We start from the raw sequence: 26,925 nt of genomic DNA on the forward strand, positions 1-26,925 counted from the left end.
AGTTATATGACAGGTTGTTCAGTTAAATCCTTTTAATACAACACAGCTTCCTTGACAGACTAATACCCTGGTTCACGAGTGAGGGGCACTTTTCCTCAGTTACCACTCCTGAGGTATTCCCAAAGGAATAACAGATCCAGGGGATCCCCTCACCTGGAAGGACTCTCCCCTCCTGGCTAGATGGAGACCCAGGGAGCCTGGATTCCCACAGCTTCTACCTCTCCCAGTTCAGTCCCAACCCTCCCAGGACACTCCTGTTCCCCCCAGACCCTCAAGATGGTCTCCCTATCCAAGCTGTGAGGCTCTGTCCTCTCGCTATGGATAATCCTCAGTGTGGATGTTTAACTTCACCCAGAACCAGTTCTCCCTCAGTCAAATCCTATCCCACTCCCTATTTTTCCAACTGAACCTTAGCCCTATCTCTTCTCACATCCACCCCTATCTAACTCTCCCTCCGAAACTGCCCCTTTTATTCTCCCCCCCCCCCAAAGTGCTGCTCCTCCCCTTCCGTGGCTAGCCAATCAGATAGAGGCTCCAGCCCTCTGGTGGCATTTCAGGGGCACTGCATCGCCAGACTCTGGCCTGGCTCTGCTGTCCGTCACACTCCTTAGGCCAGGCCTTTATACAGTCAAGCGCTACTATAGATGGTCCAGTTCATGGTGAAAGTTAGCAGCGCATAGCTCAGTTATGTCAGCCCTCCTAACCCGAATATATGAACCATGGCAGACACAGTGGCAATTTCTGCCGGCCAGGAAGCAGGGTTAAATAGCAGAGGTTGGTACTGAGACAAGCAAATGGATTAAATAATGGATTAAGTAAATAAAATGAAAACAAGAACTGTACTGTGCACTGGCATCCTGGGTGTCAAATTTCAGATCTACCAATCAGTGTCCGCCCTTTAACCAGGCCCTGAAGTTTTTATGGTAGGGTTTAAAACCATATGGGTGAACTCCTAAAGGTCTTGATAAGCTTCTTGGGATTTGCTAGACTGCTTTACATAATATTACTGGAACATGAGGAGCAGTCTCTCATATATATTTTTAAAAAGCAAAAACAAAAAACCAACAACATGCAATTGTATACTCAAAAACCTTAAAAGAATCAAACCATTTTTGGAATTTTTCCAACATGCTGCTACAGAGGTGCCAACTTGAATAAAATATGGGGGGGGGCAGGTAAGCCATGCCCTGCATGATTGATCACATGACACAGGACACACACACTGAATGGCTATCAACTTGGGGGGCACCTCACTCAAATAATTGGGGGGGGGGCGAAGATCCCTCAGCCCCTAGTAATTGGTTCCTATGTGCTGGTAGCTTTTTTGACTAGAGCAGTATCAGTAGACATAAGAATAAAAGTTGATGTAGTAGTCAATATCTGCATTTGTCAAGCAAGCTAATACTGCATACCAGCTCCTCAGTGATTTCTGCTTACTCCATCCCAAGGCAAGAAATTCCAGCAGAGGCTTTGAATTGACCAAGTTATACTGTGTTATTTTCTTAATCTTCATACAACTTCACAGAAACTTGGGTCACCAGTTAATAATGAACTGCAAGACAAGATTTGAGCAGAAAGTACAACCTGCTAACAGATGTGCAGGAGTGAGCTACTCTATTCTACTTTGGAGAATGCCAACACACTAAATAAATTCTGTCATGTATAACCTATATATTCCCATTTTGTGAATGTAGCTAGCTCAATGCTATATTACTAGTGGAAAATAAGAATATCCTAGTTTTTGGAAACATTTGTAATCTCACAAAATCGAAAATATGATACAAGAGTGGTTCTCCCTGCGAGAAAGAAGCAGTATTGTTTACAAATCTTGCAATACATCATTAGGTTACTTTATGCAACACATTGCAACATATTTTATTACACGGGTCTTGATGTAGAAAATTCCTGTACAGTGGTACCTCGGGTTAAGTACTTAATTCATTCTGGAGGTCTGTTCTTAACCTGAAACTGTTCTTAACCTGAAACACCACTTTAGCTAATGGGGCCTCCTGCTGCTGCCACGCTGCCGGAGCACGATTTCTGTTCTCCTCCTGAAGCAAAGTTCTTAACCCGAGGTACTATTTCTGGGTTAGTGGAGCCTGTAACCTGAAGCGTCTGTAACCCGAGGTACCACTGTAGTTGGTTTTTTCCAGCATCCAAACATCCAAAAAAAGTATCCTACTTGCACATCTCTAGTAACAAACTTGCCCAAATGAAATAGGTATACTTTCTAAATCTAGTTATAATGTATCATTGAGAAAAAGGCAGACTCTTGCACTATTTTTGTTATTTTTTTCTTTACCTACTGCATAATATTTCTCATGTAGTTTTATTGTTTTTTATTGTTGTGCACTGCTTTGCATAGAGCAATATAAACATTTACCTATTAATAACCATCCCCTCTTCTCAGTGATCCTTGGAAATTGAGTTATGCAGTACAAGAGGGAGGGGTTGCTGGGGCCATCTTTTCAGCCCTTCAGTCTACCACAGTTAAGTTCCCAAAATGCTTTGGAGGACCTAATGACCGTTAAAAGGTGTAGATATAGCCATGGTCTCCTGCTTGTTGCAGGTAAGAATTGACCCAATGGGACCTTTTGAACAAGTGGAAATACTTCCAAATATAAGTTTCTCCTAGTAAGTCAGCATTTATATTCTCTTTAGCAGCACTGATGCATATTGATGTACAGTACTAAAGAGACAATAGAGTGACAGTTATCACTGCATTCATGAAGAAGTGGTGATTCAAGACTCGGATCAATGGACCTTTGCTGCAGCATAATAGCATAGTTCAGAAAACCTTGATAAGGTTATTTAAATAATTCTCCGTCAGCAAGTGAGTTAAGCCCATCCTTATCTTTAAGAACAAGGTTAAGTATTACTTAAGTTAGTGGAAGTAGCAGTTTTCATTAAACAAGTGTAAAGTTTGTATTTTAATTAGAATCTAGCATGCTGTGCTAAACTTGAGTGGAGAGCCTTAACTAATTAAAATGAAATCTGTCTAAACCACAGAGCCTAGGGCTTCCTGTGACGGGGTGAGCTCCCGTTACTTTGTCCCAGCTCCTGCCAACCTAGCAGTTTGAAAGCACGTCAAAGTGCAAGTAGATAAATAGGTACCACTCCGGCAGGAAAGTAAACGGTGCTTCCGTTCACTACTCTGCTTCGCCAGAAGCAGCTTAGTCATGCTGGCCGCATGACCAGGAAAAACTGTCTGCGGACAAACACCGACTCCCTCGGCCAGTAAAGTGAGATGAGCGCCGCAACCCCAGAGTCGGCCATGACTGGACCTAACGGTCAGGGGTCCCTTTACCTATATAACTGAAATCAAGTATTCAAAGAATTTCAGTAGACCAGTGAATATTTTTTAATGAACAGATTTAAAACTGTTCACATAACATTACAGTTGTCTGTGTTTGTTCATTTGCTTGTTCCTTAACAGCAAGGGTCACATCAGGGTCATCCATTTTATCCTCACAACAGGCCTATGGGATTGGTGAAAGATAGTAGCTGGTCCAATGTCACCTTATGAGCTTTGTGGTTGAGTGGGGATTAAAGCCACTCACAATTCACTGTCTGGGCCTATATTCATAATTTAGCATATTTGACCTTAAAAGTCGAATGTCAAATTGAATTAGTTATTTGACTGCTTATGACATGCCCACCAAGTGGATGTTTGAAATCTGCAGCCTGGTTTATCTTGGAGTTAGGGGAAAGAACAAGAAATGATTGATGTAATGGCTGCTGGCATCACAATGACCTTTATCTCTGCATTGAGAAAGACTTTTCCTTACTGCTGCTCCTGGGGAAGAGGAGAGCACGAGGGCACTCCAACAGGTTATCTATATTAGAAGGTCCTCAAACATCATATTTTACCTTCCCCTTCTCATCTTCTAATGCTATCTCTCCCGCCTCTGCTGATGGAGAGTTTTAAATGCTGGACAGACTTACTTGTATGTGGAAACCTGAGATTCATTTTAGAAATAGCCCTTCTGGAGGGCCAAAGATATTGCCTAGTATGGCAGAGTTAGTTAAGTGCACAGTGTTGTAATACCTATTTATCTACTTGCACTTTGACATGCTTTTGAACTGCTATGTTGGCAGGAGCAGGGACCGAGCAACGGAAGCTCATCCCGTCCCATCCCGGGGATTCGAACCGCTGACCTTCTGATCAGCAAGCCCTAGGCTCTGTGGTTTAGACCACAGCGCCACCCGCATTCAGTCTGAGGTAGCACATCAATGAATGTAGCTAATCACAGAAGTGCAAGGTTAAAACCTACCATGAAGGGTTTTTTAGTCTCGTTCACGGTGGAATTCAGATTGTCAGACTCAAGGCTGCTTATAGAACTTTTCTGTCAGATTAGCAGGTGGTCTCTTAGCTGGACATAAAACAACAAGATTTGGGGCCTCTAAAAAACGTAAGAAATATATTGCTTCATAGAGAAGAGCCTATTTTCACCAACCATTATGTGGACAATGAAGACAAGGGATTTTGTACAAAGGTGCATAAAGTGATTTATGGTCAGGGAACTGTAATAAACAGATGCCAGGAGCCCAAGAGATGACATTCCATTACTGGGTGTGGACAGGTCCCTAAATGTAGATTGGTCCAGGTAGACCAACCCCTTGCATGTCATTATGACGGATGGCAGTGATTTAACCAATCTTCACCTCTATTTGTGCAAAGTGGAACTGAGTCCAATCTGATTGTGAACCTTTTCTCAAAATCCTCAAAAGCACAGATAGCCTCATTTAACATGACTATTCTTTTAGAATTTGGCTTCAGCTATAACAATTAATTTAGGTAATCAGTGTGATTAAGTGATTGATATTTTTGCAGAAGTGAACTTAAAAAATACCCACTGTGAAAGACTGCAATGATTGAAAAAATAAATCATCTTTCTGCATCTCTTGATTGGTTATGTGCATTTAAAGATGACCTTCCAAAAAATAAATGAGATGTCTGTTACTTAGTCAACTGTTACCTTCATTAAGGAACCACAAAATGGCATCTATATATTTGATAGCATGGTATTTATTCCAGGGTGTGTTTGGAATGATTAACTCATCACTTAAAAGCATGGGATTAAAACATACTTAACCGTTTGGTAACCCCACTACAGTTTTTATACTGACAGGAGTGGTTTGGTTTCCGGCTGGCATCCACCTGTCTTGGGAGACAATGGAAGGTGCACTTTTGGGGTGGGTAGGGAGAGCCAAACCGTTGAGGAGTTACAGTGCCTGCTATGGCTGTAGAAACCAATGTGTGAGAGACATGTTTTGTTGCCGCTGGGGTAGACGAAGGCGTCCAGTTGTGCTGTTGCAGATGCACCATGGTGACCCTTCTCTCTGCGCTCCTCCCAATGGTCATTCCTCCTTTGGTCACTGCTGCAGATACATGAGTGATTAAACAAAATAATAAAATGAAATGATCAAAAAACCTTTCAGTTTAACATGTTGTGTTAAGGGCTTCCCATGTTCACTCAAGCTGCAAAATGCTAATAAATTACCTCTGTCATGCTCCCCCATGCTTAACAAATGCACTATTTAAGGAATATTGATGTGGTATGCTATGCTATCCTGTGGTAAATTGCAGCTTCATCACTTTCTTGGAGTTGAATGGCTGTCAGCGGCAGAGCATTGGACCAAAGTCCCAGATTAGACATTCACTGGAATATACACATGTACAACTGAAGCTATCATTCCACGTTGGAAGCATGCAACTAGCAACCAACAGTGTCCACACAGAATTGGAAGGAACCTTGACAGTCATGTAGCACAGCCTGCTGCCACGGTGAAGCAGTGATTTCCTGGCTTTTGGGGAACCTTCACTAGAGTTATACCTGGTTATACATAGTTGCATGCCTCATATTGTCATTGATTTAAGCAGGAGTGGAAATTTACCCAATACAGTAAAGGTAAAGGGACCCCAGACCATTAAGTCCAGTTGCGGACGATTCTGGGGTTGCAGCGCTCATCTCGCTTTATTGGCTGAGGGAGCCAGTGTTCACCCGTTGACAGCTTCCAGGTCATGTGGCCAGCATGACTAAGCCGCTTCTGGCAAACCAGAGCAGCGCACGGAAACGCTGTTTACCTTCCCTCCGGAGCGGTACCTATTTATCTACTTGCACTTTGAGGTGCTTTCGAACTGCTAGGTTGGCAGGAGCTGGGACCGAGCAACGGAAGCGCACCCTGTTGCGGGGATTTGAACCGCCGACTTTCTGATCGGCAAGCCCTAGGCTCTGTGGTTTAGACCACAGCGCCACCCACGTCCTTACCCATTACAGTACCCTTCTATTATAAGCATTAAATGTGAAAGGGAAGTCATAAAGCAGGACTCCACTTCTAGAAGTGGGATTTTGGCCTGTGTCTATTGGCTACAATCCAGATTTGTTTGTTTGTTTGTTTGTTTGTTTGTTTGTTTGTTTGTTTGTTGCATTTTATATGCTGCCCTTCCTCCAAGGAGCTCTGGGCATCATGCATGGCTTTACTCTGATTTTAGTCTCCCAACATCCCTGCAGGGTAGGCAATGCTGAGAGATAGTTACTTGTCCAAAATCACCCAGTGAGCAAGGATTTGAAGCTTGGTTCAAGCCTGTTGGGCAAAAGATTCCTCCATTGCAGGGGGTTGGACTAGATGACCCTTGTGGTCCCTTCCAACTCAATAATTCTATGATTCTATCCACCACCCTGCACTGACTATATGCGCACAGTAACAGTACTGTGACTATCACAGTTTTCTGACTGTAAGTGCAGTTGCCATGCCAAGGAAACAGAGTCATGCAGAATCAAGTACATAATACTTGCCACGTGCTTTCAGCTGTTTCCGCATACTCACTGCAGTATTCCGTGATACTTTCTATAGACTGTGCCATGGATCATTGTAACTGCTAATTGGGAGGAAAATAGATTGTACAAGCCATGCCAGCATACATAAAATTTATAAGCTGATATAGAATACCAAGTGAGGTGATTAAAGTAAATTAAATACCCCAGCAGCACAGTTATTGTGTTGTTTACTCCAAAGATGACATATATTCAGGAGATACGGCATTGAAGGTTTAAAACAGAATAAAATGCCCACAGGTCTTGAAGAAGGATTTTGTTTGCTTAGAGGCTTTATGAGTCCCAAACATGATGCTTTGTTAACTTTTAGGGGTACTTATTACTGGCATCAAGAAAGAAGTAGAAGCAGAGTAACATAATACCTGTAAGGTTTCACTCCACTCCTGACATCTCAAAGGCCAGGTTCCACAGATCCGCACACCATTAACTGCAGATGTGCAGATTATTTTCAGCCTTCCAGCCATAGCCTCCTGCACTCTCCAAAAAGCCACACTGGAACTTTTCATACCCTTTCAGAGGCGTTGCCTGAGGTTTGAGTGGCTGTCACTGACTCTAGAGACTGGCATTGGTGATGGACTGGCGTAATAGGTATATGTTATAGTTATGTGGAGGGGATGCGCTTAAAGTTAAAATAGTTCATAATAAAACATATAGTAACTCAACCTTTCCTTCTTCTGAATAGTTCTTGTCCAGAGAGTCATTAAGAAAACGAAAACCAAATAAAGTGCTCAAACACATAGCATATTATTTGAATGACTAATATATAAAAGACCGTGTAGCTAGGAAGGGAGCACACAAATTATTCCCTTTCAACAGAATGAAACATAAATAAACCTTGATAACTGTTGGCTCATGGATGATCAGCAGTTGCATAGGGCTATTCAGGATTTTTAAGGGAACTGTAGATGCTTATGATGCTTGCTTTTGAAAGCTATGATAGGAGCCCCACAGTACCCTGTCTGTTACTTTTTCAATGTTCCAGTCAGATCTGGAATCACATTCAATGCTAAGAAAAGCTTAATGGAAAATATGCGCCATTAAGTGAAGAATCGAGGCATAATTGGGACAATTAAGGTGCCAAAAAAAAAGCCCTGAGCAATTACTGAATTGCTCACTTTTGCATTTCCTTACTACATGGGGCATTTTTATGATCTTAATCTTAAACCTTATTTTAGCATTAACACCAATGTTGAAATCCTGTTTTTTTGGAGTTTCAGAACTTAATAATAAAAGGGCACATTATGCTAGGAAGTTCTGTCTTGCCATAGAATATTTCTGCCAGTTTCCTGTCCTGAAATTATGGTGTTTGTTGCCTGGAAAAGCCAACAAAATGCTAAAAAGAACAAGCTACAATGCTTATGTTGTAGTCTTAACACCCAGAGAGGGCCATAGGATCCCTATCCCTGGTCAGCTACTGTGCATTGAAACATATATTCCCAGTTTATAATTCTAGCCCAGCCAAAGGTCTGTGTCTTCTGCATGGAAAGTTCTCCAGAGGAACGAGCAAGTCAGGCTGGCTTTGCAGTCCCTCTTCTGAAGAAGTGAAGAATAAGACTTGCCTGATTTAAAGCAGGAGGTTCCACACTTCTTCCCATTTTATATTTCCGAAAAGGAGGGGGAAAGATTAAGGTAGTTTGGAGCACTGGCGTAGGGTGGGAGGGCACATGGGCTGGGGAGTGCAGAGGGTCTCTTCACCCTCCACTCCTCTGCTCAGCGCACCAGTGCTCACCTGTTGGTAGCAGGGGCTGGGGAGGGGGGAGGGTGAAGAGCACCGTCTGCCCCACTCTACCTGTGAGCCCCCACCTGGCAGCGTCAGTGGCGAGGGCTGGACAAGTGTGCTCCGCACCTGGCACTGATGAACAGCCACTGGTTTGGAGACACTTAAAAAAAAAAATTCGCCGAAATCTACACTCCCAACATTTCCCCTGACATTCCAGAGATTTCCACCCAGACACTGTTTCCGAAGGCCGAATCCCAGCTATGTCTGGGAAATTCTGGACATATGGCAGCCCTAATTTTATGTATTGTGACTTGCTGTTATTCTTATTGATTATAGTTTGGTTTGGTAAATATTGTAATTGCTGAGAGTGGATTTCAGTTCACTTGATATTCTGAGAGGTAATTTTATTATGTCCTATTATATTCTAATCAATTATTGACTATTACTTTATTTGGTATAAGATGTTTATTTTAAAGTCATATTTTTATTATGACTTTTTTGATTGGATTGGATTGTTCTAAGATGTGTGATATTTGTTGTGTATTTTGTTATTCCTTCAGCTTGCAAACCACCTTGTGAATAGCAATATAGAATAGCAATTAAAAGTGAAAATGAATTAAAATATTGTGAGGTTCAGATTTAATGCCCCTGGTCTGGTGTTACAAGAATCTGAGATTGTGGTTGGGTGTGCAGATCCATGCTTTGTTTGCTGAGCATGGCACAGCTTCTGGACTTGGCAGCAGTGCATTAAGGGCTCATACATTACATTTCAGTCTCCAGGATAACTGCTGCCTTTCAATCTCTAGGTAGCTGTAAGCCTTTCTGTGAGCAGAAATGTAAGTCACTGCAGGTTAACATTCACCAGAATACACATTCAACTTCAATTCCAAATGTTCCATGGCAACAAAATAACATTTTCCAAAACGTGTTGAAAAACTACCTTTCTGCAAGTACACAGTGTGGGGTGGGAGAAAATAGGAATATACTACTCTAGATTTTCATATTCATGTAATCAGTGATGCTTCCTGTGCTATACATATGTGGGGGAACTCTTATCTACCGTAGTTTCTTGCAACCCTGGAAACCCAGCATGGAGAATAATCTCTGCAGACTATGCTGCTCATCCATGGTAGAATTATAGGAGAGCTGTCTCCTCTAACTGGATGGATTCTTTCTTTCCCTAACCATTGCTGATGAATACACAAACATGCCTAGATGCTATGAATTATAAAAGAGACGGAAAATCAGCCCATTAATAAGATTCTGAGTGACTTTGTAGCAGAAGAAGTACCAAAGTTGTGAAATGAATTGTGATACGTGCTATAATTTTCACTCATTTAGTATCTTCAAGGATAAATGTTACATATCTGTGCATCAGTCGGGCTGATCTCAGTCCAGTAACCACAAATTATTGTAGTCCAAGACATTAGTTTCTTAGAAGGGAAGATTGGAAATTTCAATCCATTTTATTGATGTTAACTTTGGAAAAGGACACCACTGTTTCAGTCTTGCATCCCTCCCCCCCCCCGACACTCTCTTTTTTAAATTCAAGAAATAAAGTGTGAGAAGGTTAATAAAAAATATCTAACTAAGTATTACTTCTTTTTCAGCTTTTTGCCTGATTACATCAGTGGGGACTTTGATTCTATTATGCCTGAAGTAAAGGAGTATTATACAGTTAAGGTAAGTTTTTTTAAAAAAATTAAAATTTCCTAGAAATCATCTTTAACACTCATTTTGCTGCTCTATCGCCTGGCACGCTTGGGAAATGCTTCTCCCTATAGCAAACTGTTCTAAATAAGGAACCCTGGGTTACTGGGTCTCAAGCAGAAGCAAATCAGTGTATTTCTGATATATATCACTTTCTTGTGATCCATAACACCATTCTATCCTTTTCCTTAATCTGTGAACTTAAAAAAAACCTTACAAAAATCACATCTTAAATATGTATTTTCTCTCAAAACACATGCTTCAAAACATATATTGATAGGCCTTTTTTTGATCCAAGAACTGTGTTGGAATGTTTGGGAAGTAAGAAGCTCAGAGCAGACCAGTTTGTGTTAGAATTCACAGTATCAAATTCCTGAAGCATCCCTAGTCAGGGCCGGCCCTACGATGAGGCAAAGTTAGGCATCTGCCTCAAGTGAAGGATGCTGAGGTGTTGGGAGTGACCAGAGCTATGAGTGTCATGTGGCCCCTATGTGAGCCTGTCCTTTTCACCAGTATTGGAATAAGATTCAACTAGTCCTGTTGGCTTCTGTATGTGCCCCAGGGGAGGGCACCATCTTGTCCTTCGCCTCAGGCAGCAAAATGTCTTGAGCTAGTCCTGTCGCTGGTCAAGCGTTCCTCAGTGAGCATACTGCAGATGACAGACCAGCATCCCTTGAAGCAGCGTTTCCCAACCTTTTGCGACCGTGGCCCCCTTCCCACCTTGTTTCCTTCCTGTGCCCCCACCCCGTCCTACCGGTAGAAAGGCAGCTATTTAAATGTTTTGTTTGTAAATAGAACATGTTTGTTTAGAAATTTATAATATATACAAAATACAATTACATAAAATGGTAAGAACATGATGAAATATTGTTGAAGCAGAAAAACAGATCTGGAAGGGACCCCGGGGTCATCCTTCTACTGCAACCCCCTCAACGTAGGAAACTCTGCTGAAGCATCCATGGCAGATGGCCATCCAACCCAGTAGCGTAGCCGGGGGCAGGGGGGCGCCCCCGGTGGCATTTACCTTGGGGGTGGCACATCGGAGCCCCAGGCAAACAAGCAGGTCCCCTTGCCCAGCCCTTCCCATTGCCACCCCACCCCACCCCACACTTACCTGACCTGGGGGTTCTGGATTTCGGGCTCTATGGGTCAAAACAGGAGCCTCTGCAGTCGCCCGCTCCCCCCGGAAACAAACCAGACTCTTGGCAGAGTTGGAGTTCCAACAGATATTGCAGCCTTTCTCAGCCTGTAGGTTCCCAGATGTTGTTGAACTACAACTCCCATCACCCCTAGCTAGCAAGGCCAGAGCTCAGGGATGATGGGAGTTGTAGTCCAACAACATCTGGGGATCCACAGGTTGAGAACTGCTGAGATATTGGGACATTGAAGTCTCCCATGACTACTGTATCTCTCCTTTTTGAATGTTTGGTAATCTGCTTTTTGAAGTCATAATCCAGTCTTCAGGCAGTTTATAGCAGACATCCACAGTAGGGTCACTGTTGTTTCTTTCTCCTACAATTTTTACCCATATTCCCTCAATCTGCTTTCCATGCTCCAGGTCATGGATTTCTTCACAAGTGTAGACATTATTTACATATAATGCTGTTCCTCCTCTCTTCCTGTTTGGTCTATTCCTTTTGAACAGGTTATACCCCTCAATTCCTACATTCCACTCATGAGTCTTATCCTACCAGGTTTCAGTAATGCCTACCTGTACTAAAAGCTCCAATTCATCTTGCTTGTTTCCCATACTTTGTGCATTTGTGTAGAAACAACTGAAACCATGAGTCACTCCCTCCAGCTGCCTTCTTCTTGTGATATCTTGCCCTAAAGCAGGTTTCAGGAGCACCACCTCAGTTTCCTGTGCATCAATGAAGCTATTATCCCCAGTACCATGAGTTCCTCTGTCCCTCCCCCTGAAGTTTAAAGCTCTCTTGAAGCGGAGACCTTGATTCAAGAAGCCAAACCCTTCCTGAAAACACCACCTGCACAGCCAGTGGTTTACCTCCAGTATTTTCCTCTCTCTTCCTGGACCACGACTTTCAACAGGAAGGAGTGATGAAAAGACTACCTGTGCCCCAAGTCTCTTCAGCTCCCTGCCCAGAGTCTCATAATCCCTTGAAGCCTGGTATTATTTGTACCGACATGAGTCAGAAGGAAGGGGTAGTGATCAGTGGGCTTTTTAAGACTTGGGAACTTCTCACTCACATCATGAATCTTTGCACCTGGAAGATAGCACACCTCCCAGGACATCCTGTTTCCTCCTCACACTACTGCCTCTGTCCCCCACGCATCTCTTCCTCCTCTGTGGAGTGGCAGGAATCGTTCTGTACACTTCCAAAGCCTGCTTGGAGTGTTCTAAGGTCTGCTACTGCTGTTCTTGAGTTTTCCCCTTCTGTCTGTTGGAGCTTATCTGAATATTATTAGAATAGGTTACAAAGGGTGGAAGCTTATGGTTTGTGTACTTCCTACTCCTCCCTCTCAGCTTGCCTTCTCTAGACTGCAATTCCATTTCTCTGATGTCTCCATGGAAAGTAGCAAGTGGGTTATCAACATCCTCATCTACCATCAGTAGCCTGGGATCTGAAGGACTTAGGTCAAGAATGGAAAAAGACTCCTCCAAGTCCATCTCCTCCTGTCTCTTTCACCTCTGGGGCATGGCAGGAATTCTGCACACTGTACCTTTCACCTTGGTGTATTTTGAGGTTGTAACTGCTGCCTAGCTTTTCTGGACACCAGAATCTGTGTCCAAGGTGAGAGCATGGAAGCAATTTTGCAACTCTAAAGACAAAGTGCGGTTTGTGACTGTCCCACTTCTGTGTGTCACATTCCTCCAGGCGTTTCATCTCTTGCACTGGGTGATCTTCCTGCTCCCTAGGGGCACCCAACCTGTGTTGCTGTTCCATCACAGTCCACTCAGCTCTGTTGAGAAACTGCATGTTGTCCTATAGCTCGAAGTATGGCTAGGCGGGCCTCAGGTTCTGTACCTTCTCTTCCAGCAAGACAACCAGTTTGCACTTGCTACAAGTGTACTGCTGCATGTTTTCCGGCAGAATGACAAACATGGCACAGGTGTCACAGGTCACTGCAGTGTAATCCAAGTAAATTCACTTATAAAAACATGATAACTTGCTGGAAAATGTAATATTCCAAAGAAACTTTCACTGTGTTTACAGTCTGGAGGGAATAGGCACCAGAAGTATCAAACCTGCTGTGTCATTAATAAATACATTAACACTACAGATAGCTCTGTCATTAATCTTTCTCTTTTGAAGGCCCCCAAAGATACTTGGTAGAAATAGGCTTTCAGTGAATCTTTATGTCAACTTGCTTTTTATTCAAATGTCAGCAAGTTTACATGAAGATTATATAGCAGCTACTATTAGTCCTTTGACAGAGTATCAATCATTTGGCAAATGGTGTAGAGGGCAAATGGTGTACACTTTATTTTTCTTGATTTCTGCTTATCTTTTCTGGTTATTATGTGAAGAAACAGACTGAGAGTGTAAAGCTGCTCAACTATGAAGTTTTATGGGATATTAATTACTGTTGAGTGACTTTCAATGGAATGTACAGTGGAAGTATGGAGTTTTTTCTGGAACAGAAACATGCCTTTTCACATATTGAAGAAAGTATGTGGTTGCCTTCAATTTAATAAATCAAATTTGCTATAATTTACAGGGAAATATCACCTATAACATTTTCTTTTAAAATTTCCTGTTGTTGTTGTTTAGTCATTTAGTCATGTCCGACTCTTCACGACCCCATGGACCAGAGCATGCCAGGCACTTCTATCAATACCATATTAAGACAGGGCTTCACAGATTCTAGCTAGGTTTTTTTTAAAATGACCATTATTTCCTAGTACCCAGAAGTAACACCCCACCATGAATATATCTACACTTAGCAAAATGCAATAAATTATTTTCATCAGGTTAAGAAATAGATAAAGTGAGTTTTTTATTTTTTAAAAAATGATGTAATTACTTAACTTTCAAAATTTTCATCCTTTTTTACATCAGAAACAAAATGTTTATAAAAAGTTGAAATACTATATGTAGCATTTAAAGTTGCTGATTTTAAAGCCAAAAAAGTGAGAATGTATGGATCTCAGCAAATGATGCTGCAGCAAAACCCTCTAATTACTTGTTTGCCATTCAGCCTTAGGGGAGAAGTCACACCTTCCCTTTAGCACACAAAGGACTGATAAGTGCTGTCTGGCAAAGACATGGTGAAATCAAGAAGTAATTATCAGTGCTATAGATATCTCCCCAACTTCCAAAAGGTGTCAAACTATCTGCCTGACTGACAAGGCACAGCCAGCTCTCAGTCAGTACCCACCAGGCTCTCAACTCTCAAAAGTGGACTATAGCTTTATCTCTCACAGTCCCTCATCCCACTGCTGCTTTACACATGAGGAGACCAGAAACAAGTAGCTATAATAGGTAGCTATAATAGGCTAGAACAAGGGTCCCCAAACTAAGGCCCGTGGGCCGGATAAGGTCTGAGGGACTCGTTTATCCAGCAAGCGGCAACACCCCCTGCCGCCACCTGCTCTTACCGGGGCTGCACTTCTGGGTCGGAGGAGCACCCAAAATAGCTTGTGCCCAGAATAATTCCTGGCCAGGATTTTGAATTTGATTCCACAGTTTAACACATAATATAATATACTGAAGCTTACCATTTTTACAAATTATTTTTGTCCAGACCTTTCTTCTTCCCCCCTCCCCTACAATAAAACCTTTTTTGTTGTTGTGGACATAATGTTTTGTATATTCCTATTTTAGTTCCTTCATTTTCTTTTTAGATATCTAGCTATTGCTAATGAATATGTTTTGTAGTGTATTGATGAAGAATTGGTATTTCATTCACTTCGGAGCAAATTCACATATTATTAGATAGTGTATCAATGTTGAGATCTATTCGCATGTGTGTATTAAATTTCTCAGCTTGCAATATTTCTCATTTACACTTTGGCCCCTAAAGCAATTCTCCATCATGGAGGAAGACAAAAATAGAATTCAGTAGAATAAATAACAATATAGTTCCCTGTCCATCAAATATTATAATCTTCCAGTGCACAAGAATGTAATTTAAATACTTTCCCCCATTTTATATAGTTATCTAACTATCCAAAAAAGAAAGAAAAGAAGCAGACATTTGTTTCTGCAGTTGGAACTAAAGGTAACTTCATTTTACATACAAAAATCTTCCAGTGCAGCTGTTCCAACTGAATTCAAAGAAGTAGAATAAGAAAACTGGATGAGAGGATTTTTAAAAGTGTAGCATTCACATTTTGTAATGTTAGCTCCTCCTGTTGCTACAAATGGGCTAAAAGCAGATGCTTGCATAAATGGTTACACAGTGGTACCTCTAGTTGCAAACGGGATCCGTTCCGGAGGCCCATTCGCAACCTGAAAAGAATGCAACCCGCGTCTGCGCACACACAGGTCGTGATTCACTGCGTCTGCGCATACGCATGATGTCCTTTTGCGTGTCTGTGCATGTGTGAGCGGCAAAATCCGGAAGTAACCCTTTCCGGTACTTCTAGGTCGCCGCGGGACGCAACCTGAAAACGCACGACCTGAAGTAAACGTAACTGTATAAGAGTTTCTCCTGCATGACAGAAGCACTCCACAGGATGGGGGCTAAGCTCACAGCATGTCACAGACTGGGTGGACGCAGAGGAATGCAGTTCTCGCTGGGCTCTGGAGGCTTTGGGTTCCTTTCGACCTGCTCTTTGGGGCTGGCGGGAAGGGGGCAGCACTTATTGCCCCACTGACAGCCCCAAGGACCAGGTCGAGGAACAGCGGGAAGGTGGCGCCCCGCCTCCCCGCTGTCCCCCGAGCTTGTGGGGCTGGCGGTGGGGAGAAGCGCTGCTTTCCCCACCGCCAGCCTCCAAAGCAGGTTGGGTTTGGAGGCTGCTATCCGCAAGCCTTGGGAGCCTGGCGGGAACTCCCGCCCGGCTCCCAAGGCTTGCAGATATCTGCCCGAGGCCCGGGGCACGCTGCGCAGCACTCCCCGGGCTGCAGGCTGCTATCCGCAAGCCTTCGGAGCATGGCGGGCACTCCCGCCGAGCTCCCCAGGCTTGCGGATAGCTTCCTGAAGCCTGAAGAGTGAGAGGGGTCGGTGCGCACTGACCCTTCTCGCTCTCCAGGCTTCAGTGAAAGCCTGCATTCGCTCCATAAGACGCACACACATTTCCCCTTCATTTTTGGAGGGGGGAAAGTGCATCCTATAGAGCGAAAAATACGGTGCATACAGTATTTGCAGCAAAATCAGTGACCGTCCCGGGTGGCAAAAGCCCTAGCTATTCCACTGCCTGGCTGGATCAGACCAAAGAGCCCATCTAGCAGCATCCTGTTTTCACAGCATCCCGTCAGATGCCTGTGAGAAGCTTGCAAGCAAGACCTGTGTGTGACAGAACTCTCCTTGCCTGTTCCTAAATGAGAAAATACAGTTTCCCTGATCATCAAAAACTGGTTTGGGTCTTGCAAGGTGTTCAGATAATATTTCTGTAGCAAGCTGATGTAAATTGTATACTTACACATTCATCAACACAAACTGAACACTGTTGAAATATATAGAGACCAACTTAAGTTTGTTCTTGGTATCAGCTTTCGTGTGCATGCACACTTCTTCATGAACACTGTTGTAATTAGTAGCACATAGCCAAAAATCACTCATTTAGTGCTTTTTTGAGTATGAGTTCTGAAATATTCTGCTCTTTGGGACCAACACTGGCTGCCTGAAATTTAACTAGTTTTCACTCAACTCCACGGAACAAACCAATTTGCATCCCAGGTCTTGAGCACCTTGCATGGCTGTCTTTGTATTTGAAGAGGCTAATCATGAACTAATTCCATTCAGTTTCCCTTTTCAGATTAGGCTGTCACTGGTTAAAGCACTTCATGTATCTAATTTGCTTTCATTGTAATGCATTTCAACTTTTTCTGTACATCCTGTATCTCAAACTGACAGGGGAAAATGTATTTTTAAAAGAAGACATGCAGCATGAAAGCTCTCTGTGCAAAAGAAACTTGGTTGAAGCTGCAATCCTGTGTATGCTTACCTATGAGTAAGGCCTGTTGAACACAGTGGGAGTAAATGCTTAGATTTGCCCAGTGTATATAGTTAATCCTTTTGGCCTCTTTTGCCTCAGGCTGTGCCTGATCTGCACAAACAGGAGGTAAGTTGCAATAGTAAACAGTTGTAAAACTTTTCCTTGATTATACAACTAGAAACAGCAGGTGATTACATGACTGAATGCTTCTCCATATTAAAAGTTAGTGTGTGTGTGTGTGTGTGTGTGTGTGCACATGGAAGAACGGATGTCACAGCGAAGGGTTCTCAGAATTCTCCTTGATTTTTTTATGGAGCAGCATCCAGTCATGTAACCCGAACTCTTTTTCCTGCAAAGAGATATGCTGTCACCAAACAAATTTACCTTTTACTTCATGGTTGTGAGAACTAAGCCTACTAATTAGAGGAAAAAGACAAATTTCCAATCACAAAAGTCCTAAATTCATCACATCAGCAAGAAATGTTGAACAAACGTCACATGGCCTGTATAATATATTATTTCTAAGCATACATGTACATAGAAAAGGCATTGTTTTCAGCATAAAAATACATAGAAGAGTTAAACCCAATGGCATTTTCAGAAATAATGCTGATTGTTCCAGTAGACCTTACTCTACAGTTCTAGATTTACCTTTGAGCTTGTGAAAAATCACCTTTCATTAAGCTACCATTTAGTTGCTACTGGGAATTGTAGCATGTCAGTAGATGCCTCCTGTCTCCATTTTATCATTCCAAGCATGGATTCAGCTTCATTAAGATATGAAATAAACCTGTTGTCAGTTGGACCTTTCATTCCGCAAACAAGGTAACTTATAGTTTTTCCACTGATGGCAGTCTTTCCCCATTGAACTCAGTGGAACTTTGTAAGCGCAAAGGCAGATACAGTGGTTTGAGGTTGCTGTCCTGTACACATTTTTCTGGGTGTAAATTTCATTAAACTCAATAGGTATTACTTCTGAGTCAATGTGCATAGGATTCCATTGTTACATCTCTATACAGGCTGCTGCTTTAGAAGAAAATTCTTTGCTTTTCTATAATGCTAGTACAGTAAACCTGTAACTTTTGCTTACATGATCACAGCTTTGAGTGTGTGCATGTGGAGGGCAATAAATAAATAAAGGGGGAGCTGGGGAAACCCACTGATCCATGCTCTCTGTTTATTTATCACACCCTTGCACCCACCTGATTTTCCTTGCTTAACTGGGCTTTGGGAAGGTGACACAAGGGCTCCTCTAGCAGCAGCCCAGAGCTCTCGTGCCTCTTTCCAAGACCCTGGTAAGCAGCCCTCCACCTTGGGGGGGGGGCATTTCTGGGGGTTCCTGACTTTGCACAATTTTGCATTTGCACATGGACCCCCCCCCCCAAAACCATACTTTCACAAAAACTACATTCCCACTGTAGTCTAAATCTAGTAAAGTTGCTCCTGGAAGGAGTCTGTCTGACTGTAGAATTTATCCTCGTGTTAGTCCGCAAACCCCAAATTCTGGGATCCCCTCCAAAACAGTGCCAAAATCTGGCAACAGTTTTGCAGCTTTTTGCGAAAAAATCCTGTGTTTTGAAGCACCCAATAAACTGAGCAATTGCTACTCAAAGCTAGGGTCATAGCTATCACCCCAAAACCCAGTGTTGACCAATTCACCGCAAAACAGTGCCAAAGTGTGGCAACAGTTTTGTAGCGTTTTGCAATAAAACCCCACATTTTGCAGCACCCCGTCAACTGAGCAGATGCTCCGTAACTTCAGAAGCATAATGTGTGATAAGTGAATGGAAAGAGAACAGTCTGGGGAATGTGTCTGCAGATTCCACATTTTAACAGCTTTAATATTAAAACACCATTTATGAATTGTAATGTGTAGTAAACGTGAGTCTTTGGAAAGTTAGCAATTTAATAGTTGTTTGGTTTCCTTTGAGGAGTTATTCAGATTTTAAAGGCAGCAGAATTTAAATATTGTCATCTTTACAGAGGTAAGAGGAATTCAATATATTTCCTGAAGGTCTCCAGGATATGTCTTGGTGGCAGTGTGGAACCAGGGATCCAGAAAGCTCTTCATGGAAGGTCGCCTGTAGGATTTGAATTATGTTAAGAAAAATGGGGGTGGGGTATTGCCAAGAATGTGAGTGGCAATTGCTCAGTTGGTGGGGTGCTTCAAGACGTAGATTTTTTGCTGGAAAACACTGGAAAACAGTTGACACACTTTGGCACTGTTGTTGAGTGAATCAGACAGTGTGAATTGGGGTGATAGCAGTTGCTCAGTTGGTGGGGTGCTGCAAAACACGAAGTTTTTGCTGCAAAATACTACAAAACAACTGCAAAACTTTGGCACAGGCTTGGAGGAGATTCCAAATTATGGGGTTCATAGTTAATTTGCCTCCTTGGCTCCACTAATGTTAACAGATATTACTAGTTTCATTACTGTAACAGTTAATAGCTACAATATGCAGTGCAGATATGATTCGTTTTGAAATAATAATATTAGTGAAGAGGCTGCAAAGGAAAAGATACCTGCAACAACAGCAACAGCAGAAGCCTCTTCCAAAAGCAATCCCCAAAATAGGGTGTGAACATTTCATTGTGGTGTTTATAGGCAGCCCTAGAAAAATTGAGAACACTTTTTTAAAAAAAACAAGCCCATGAGCTGATGAGGTTCTAAAGTTATTTGTGGTTTGGTTTTTTACTCAAGAAGTATTTGCAGTATTTATCTGGTGGATTGTTAGTAGGGTTGCCATATTTTAAAAAGTGAAGATCCAAACACAATCCGGATTTTCCTGGCCATTTAAGCTGTTTTCCGCCTGGACGTCTGAATCCCAGCCATGTCATGGCAACCCTACGTTCGACAACCGAGCTTCCACTGTATATGGGGTTGCTCTTTATTTTATTTTAATGTACCTGTCTATTGGAAATATTTAAGTTGTGCACATCATTTTCATGTCTGAACATCTGTTTGCTTGTGAGACAGTTTGACCTTCCTTCCCAGGAGATATGCCTTCATGCTTTAAGATGCAAAGGTTTGTTTGTTTGTTTGTTTGTTTGTTTCTGTAAAATGTATATGCCACTTGATTGTAGTTAAAAACCACAAAGTGTTTAGATGTACCGTATTTTTCGCCCTATAGGGCGCACCTAAGGTTTTTTTTGAGGGGGGGATAAAGAGGGAAAAAAATATTCCTCCCCCCCCCGGGCGCGGGGCTGGGGCAAGGGAAGCCCGAACTTCCCCCGACCCCAGCCCCCAGAACAGGCTGCTATTCGCAAGCCTAGGGAGCCCGGCGGGAAATCCCGCCGGTCTCCCCAGGCTTGCGGATATCTGCCCGAAGCCCGGGGCACGCTGCTGAGGCTTGCGGATAGCTTCCTGAAGCCTGCATTCGCCCCATAGGAAGCACACACATTTCCCCTTCATTTTTGGAGGGGGAAAAGTGCGTCCTATAGGGCGAAAAATACGGTATATTTAATATTTTACGTATTTCGTAGAATCGTAGACTTGTAGAGATAAAAGGTCCCCAAGGGTTCTCTAGTCCAACTCCCTGTGATGCAGAAATCCCAAACATGGTAGGTGGCCATCCAACATCTGCTTAAAAACCTGCAAGGAAGGAGAGCCCACCACCTCTCGTAGGAATCTGTTCTCCTTAACATTTTCTTACATTTTGATTTTCATCATGACCAATCCTCGTCAGTGAGTTTTTATGGATGGTGGGGCAGGTTATATAAAGAACATTCTCCTTCAGACTTGGCACTTGAGGCTGGAGTGCCAGTCCAAGACAACACAAGTCTGTATATGGATCTTTGCACACAGAGGTGCTGCAGATGTGCAAAAAGCAATACAGAAAAAATGGAGACAATGAGGACAATGCAGAAAATTAATGTCATGAAAACTGACCAAAAGGGCTGGTGCAAGTACATCCAGAGTGTGTTTTCCGGTTGAAATGAACCAGGACACCTCAGGGCAGTATTGCTCTCGCACAGCTCCCATTCACTGCATTTTGGCATACACAGGGTAATTTTTTTAGTGACTCCTTTGTTGCTGATTGCTGATGCCTTACTGTGCTGTCTCCAGCTATGGCTGCAGCTGCAAACAAAAAACGACAACCTCATAGATAATTTAGGGGGGTTGTTAAAATTGGAGTAGTATGGTAACATAAGCTAGGCTGTGTTGTATTAGATCTATTATTTTGAAGAATTCTACTGCTTCAGTCTTTGATTTTAAAAAAACGAAAATTAAAGGGACTTGTTATTCAAACCAGGAAATTGTGGGTGAGTCTTTTAAAAAGAAAAGAAAAGAAACATCTTTGCAAGAGGAGCAGGGATTAGCAAAAAGTGAAGATTAAAGGCACAGTTAAAATGAGCAAATAGCTCAGAATTCAAAGGAGACAAAGTGGGTGGTAAATGAGGGAAATGTGTAGGAGTGTCAGAGTCAAAGGAAGGAAGACGGACCACTTCATTAAATCCAGAGCATACTTGGCTCAGATCACCAGATGGCCACCTAATGCAAGTACACCCAGACCACAACTGCTGTTAGGGAAATGTGCAAACAAGGGCTGAATCTCCCCTGCCTGTGCAGAATTGTAGAAATTTAGGGTTAAAGGGAACAGGTATGCGTCATCCAGATGTGCTCCTGTTGCAAGAGATGATGACAATACGTGATGTATGCATTTAACTTTTTATTTCTTTATATATTTCTTTATATAAATAAATCTAGATAACAGGACTCAAGGTGGCTTTTATTTATTTACAATGTATGTATTATGCCCTCTTTACCGACTGCATTCAGGTTTCTTAGTTTTGGCATTATTGGGGATTCTTGTGAGGGAATTGCTGACTTTTCCCTGGTTTAGGTTATTTGGGGCGCAGACCTTTCAGGGCTCTCTGCTGCTCATGCCCACTGGCTTACAAAAAAGAAGGCAAATAATAAATGTAAATAAAACAGAATCACATTAATTGTGTCTCAGCTGGATCCAGAGTGCTGTTCTTTCATGGCTTTTTGTTTCTTTGGGCTATTGGAGAAAATGATCAGTGCAGAAGCACAGCCTTTTGCGTTGTGGAGGCTTCCCAAGGCAGGCTGGTAAAACACACAACTCCCTTGTTAAATGCAGCTAAGTCTAACTTCCAGGCATCACAGACAAGGAGTTCTTAGTAAGACGTCATAAACTCTTCAGAAGGGCATGTCACAGGTCTTGCCCGCTTGCTTTGGTGTTTGTTGCAGGTTTATGTATGATATTTACAGAGTTTAGTATAGAATTGATAGTCCTGATTATGTGCTTAGGTTGGTAGCAGTTAGAGCTTTCCTATTAGTTATTTTGGGTACTACTTCAATGGAGTTCACTTTGAAATAAATTTGTATTTACTTCTATATGATTGATTGATTGAGCTGAGTTTGTGATCATTGGGTATATTGGGGAAATGAATTAATTTATAATTATAGATTCAAATTTCATATCTTTTAAATTAATTAATTGTGTTGATTGGTGGGTGCATTGGGGAATTCAGTAGATTTATATTTATGAATAAATACAGTTCTGTTTAATATCTTTTGGAATTAATTCATTGGGTTATTGATTGGTAGGTACATTGGGATTTGTGCTGCCTTCTTTGATTCTGGCACATTTGCGAATTTGTTTAAAAGTGTTACCAAGTTCATAATAGTTTTTTTGTCATAGTGGCTTCTCAATTAATGGAACCTAAAATTGCAACAATTATCAAGGGGAGGGGGTGTCCATGATTTTTTCTGCGGTTATAGCGGGGTCCTCATACTCATAAAGGTTGGCAACCGCTGGTCTAACCTTCTTGTGAGAGTGAAACAGATGCTTCCCCCCATATATGCTATGATACAAATGATAAATAAAGAATAAATATTTATAATGGTTTGATTAAAAAACCAATGGTTGTCATAAGCCAAGCCACATCTGTTCCACATATGATGTCAAAACAAGGTACAACTTGCTGAAGGGGCTGGGTGATATCTTCTCCAAAGGACAGCATGAAAATTGTCAGGTAGTTCTTAATTCTTGAAACTTCGTTCACTTTTAAGTAATTAGAGAGATAGAAAGACTAATGCAGCCTCATTGTCAAATTTTGGAATGAAAGTTGACAGTGAGGAAGAAAAACATGACTCAGAAACTGAATGGATAGGCTTTGCTGTAAATAAATATCTGCGTCATCCCACCATTTAATTTTTGTAGGGATGTTTTAGCATATAAAATAATGTGCCATTTCAGGTTAATTTCTGCCCAGCAGAACTCCATGAAACACTCTAATGTTGACTAATAACAGCAATTTGTCATGTGAACCTATCAAAATAATTGGCTGTGCTTCATCGGCAACGGCTGATCAGTCTGCGTAGCAATACCTTCTGTCACCAAGATGATATACAGTAAGTGCACAGATGTTATTTACGGTATCTCACTAATTCTTCTTGTATTATGGGTTGTATTTCTTCTTGTGCACAATCAGCTTGCCATTTTTAAAATGAGCCCTGCACAAGATCTTCAAATCATTTCCAAATTTATGGGAATAAGTGGGTACTTGAACGATGCTTTAGATGCTTTAAATCATGTTTCCTTTTGAAGTGTGTGGGAATTAGCAAAGTTTTTAATAATGTTGGATTGAGTGATAGGGACAAAAGACCCTTCTGAAATGTAGGCAGTTCCTATTCTAATTATAAAAGCTTCTTAACAGAATTCACAGAAACACACAGTTGCAGCAGTGTCTGGCAAATTATTGAACCCGAAGGCTGGAGCCAACTTGTATGCTTTATTCATACAGAATTAACATCCTTTGTACGGTGTAGATGAGAGTTTTGCAAGCACTAGAGTGTGCAAGCAATACTATTCTATTCCAACAGTGAGTTTCCTGATGAAAGTCCTTGCCTAGTCTGCACTTGTATTGGAATGAGATTTTGGAATCTTGAGGTGATTAAATGGATTTAAAATAGCAGATGGGGGGATTCTCCTTTTGAATGCTACCCTGCATTTTAAAAAAATACCAGCAATTAATATACAAACAACACAGCAGGGTGGGGGGGGCGAAGTTTCCATCCAGGAAAGGGGACAAAGAGAAATGGCCAGATGATGTCCCTTACTTCCCCCTAACAATTGTTATGCCTTGTGTCCTGGAACTCAACCAAGGGAAACCAGAAAACATCCATAGAAGTATAAATGACAGGACAACCTGGTTTGGCTATGGCTTGAACTGTTTCAAAAATAGCTTCAAAAATAGTCCCACACTAAAAGGGGGAATTATGAATCTGACCACCTTGTGCACCCTTTCTCAAGAAGCGAGAGAAGGACAAATAACAGGAGTTTCAACAGTGAATGTCATTTTTTCCATTTTTCTTCTTTTAAAGCAGGAATGAAAAATGTCCATATTTTGCAGTCCATTTTACTATCTAGACCAGGGGTCAGCAAACTTTTTCAGCAGGGGGCTGGTCCATTGTCCCTCAGGCCTTGTGGGGGAGGCAGACTATATGGGGGGGGGGAATGAATTCCTTTGCCCCACAAATAACCCAGAGATGCATTTTAATAAAAGCACACATTCTACTCATGTAAAAACACCAGGCAAGCCCCACAAATAACCCAGAGGTGCATTTTAAATGAAAGGACACATTCTACTCATGTAAAAACACGCTGAATCCTGGACCATGTGCGGGCTGGATTGAGAAGGCGATTGGGCCGGATTTGGCCCCTGGGCCTTAGTTTCCCTATCCATGCTCCTGGGTAATGGGAGGTGTACTTTTTAATACAACCAATGAACTTCTTATAGTTTCTATAATAAAGTTGACACTGTCTAGGATAAAGGTGACTCCGTTATTAGACTGTCTCCACCCCCATCGTTCTGCCCAGACACTAAGGTCCAGCGCCGAGGGCCTTCTGACGGTTCCCTCACTGCGAGAGGCAAAGTTACAGGGAACCAGGCAGGGGGCCTTCTCGGTAGTGGCACCCGCCCTGTGGAACGCCCTCCCAGCAGATTTCAAGGAAATAAACAACTATCTGGCTCTTAGAAGACATGTGACGACAACCCTGTTTAGGGAAGTTTTCAATATTTAATGGTGTATTGTGTTTTTAATATTCAGTTGGAAGCCACCCAGAGTGGCTGGGGAAACCGAGCCAGATGGGCGGGGTATAAATAATAGATGATGATGAAGATGATGATGTCAGGTATGCCAAGGCCTTCTGAGAGAGATGTGACATTAAAACATGGAATAGTTCAATTTCCTACTGCTTTTGAGAACTTTTTTATAAGGAAACTGTAGGAAAACCTTTTACCAAAATGGGGAAACATTTGATTAAAATTTGGTGGGTTTACTGGGTGCTCTCTGTGGCGCAATGGGCCAGTCCATCTCGCTGTTAACCAGAAGTTTGGTGGTTCAAGCCCACCAAGGGATGGCTGTCGGCAGGATTCCTGCATTGCAGGGGAGTTGGACTAGATGACCTTTGGGTTCCCTTCCAACTCTGATTCTGTGATTCTACTAGAGGCTAGCTATGACCCATGGACTCCCTCTTTAAAGCAGAGTTGGTTCTATTAGGAGAAGTGCACAGATCTTTTGGGGAACATAACTCATGTACAATTCTTTTTTTTTATTTCCTTTTCATTCTCATCTACCAACCAAATCTTGTATGTGGTTTGAAAGAAAAGCTCAGTTTCTATTATTATTATCATTATTGCTCCTCGGGAGGTCCATTAAAATAGGATATATCATTTTCCATTTGATTAGATTGCATTTGGCTAGCAATTTCGATAGCTAGCTGTCACTTTCAAAATACTGTCAAACTCTTATCTTCTTTTATTGTTGCACTTCTGTTATTACAACAATAAGATTAAGGAAGATCAAAATATAGAAGCAGAATGTAATTGGTATCAAGCAGAATATTCTGTAATGTCATAGAATGGTGATTGATGGGTATGCAAACATAAAATGTTAATATCTTCAATTTATTGGGACGTTTGCTAGAAATTGTAACAGGTAAAAGCTAAACCTTTCTAAGCCCTTTGGTGGAACTCAGCTTTGGCCACGTTATGCCCATTTTTGGTTTATGGCTGCCCTGAAATGCTTCCATTAAAAAGTGAAGAGTTTGTTTTATCTTAAAGTTGCTAGAAGCCCTTATCAATGTAAAAAAAGGTAAAGAACCCCTGGACAGTTAAGTCCAGTCAAAGGCAACTATGGGGTTGCAGCAATCATCTTGCTTTTCAGGCTGAGGGAGCCAGTGTTTGTCCACAGACAGCTTTCTGGGTCATATGGCCAGCAGGACTAAACCACTTCTGGTGCAACAGTGACAAGTGCCAGAGCACACGGAAATGCTGTTTACCTTCCCGCCGGAGCGGTACCTATTTATCTACTTGCACTAGCGTGCTTTTGAACTGCTAGGTTGGCAGGAGCTGGGACTGAACAATGGGAGCTCACCCCAATTGCATGGATTTGAACCGCCGACCTTCGGATTGGCAAGCCCAAGAGGCTCAGTGGTTTAAACACCTTTCTCAACACTAGTAATGTACAGTGGAGCTTGCTTTGTTTTCCTTTGTTAGAAAATAACTCAAAACATCCCAGTTCTTTAGAAAAATCAATGGTGGCACCTTGTTTTAAGACAAGC

General features: G+C 42.1%; 1 protein-coding gene across 11 annotated transcripts in view; it reads left to right on the top strand.

The window, feature by feature from the left end:
- Positions 1-26,925, top strand: part of TPK1 (thiamin pyrophosphokinase 1) — a 217,401-nt gene that overhangs the window by 98,376 nt on the left and 92,100 nt on the right. For all 11 annotated transcript variants that reach the window (XR_014503866.1, XR_014503867.1, XM_083407135.1 and 8 more), the window contains one exon: positions 10,170-10,242. Coding sequence is in view for 9 of the 11 variants with exons in the window: in XM_083407135.1 (XP_083263261.1) it covers positions 10,170-10,242 (73 nt within the window). In the remaining 2 variants the exon portion in view is untranslated. The remainder of the gene's footprint in view (positions 1-10,169; positions 10,243-26,925) is intronic.

Source organism: Podarcis tiliguerta (genome assembly GCF_965153285.1).
Source record: "Podarcis tiliguerta genome assembly, chromosome: 12".
NCBI classification, from domain to species: Eukaryota; Metazoa; Chordata; class Lepidosauria; order Squamata; family Lacertidae; genus Podarcis; species Podarcis tiliguerta.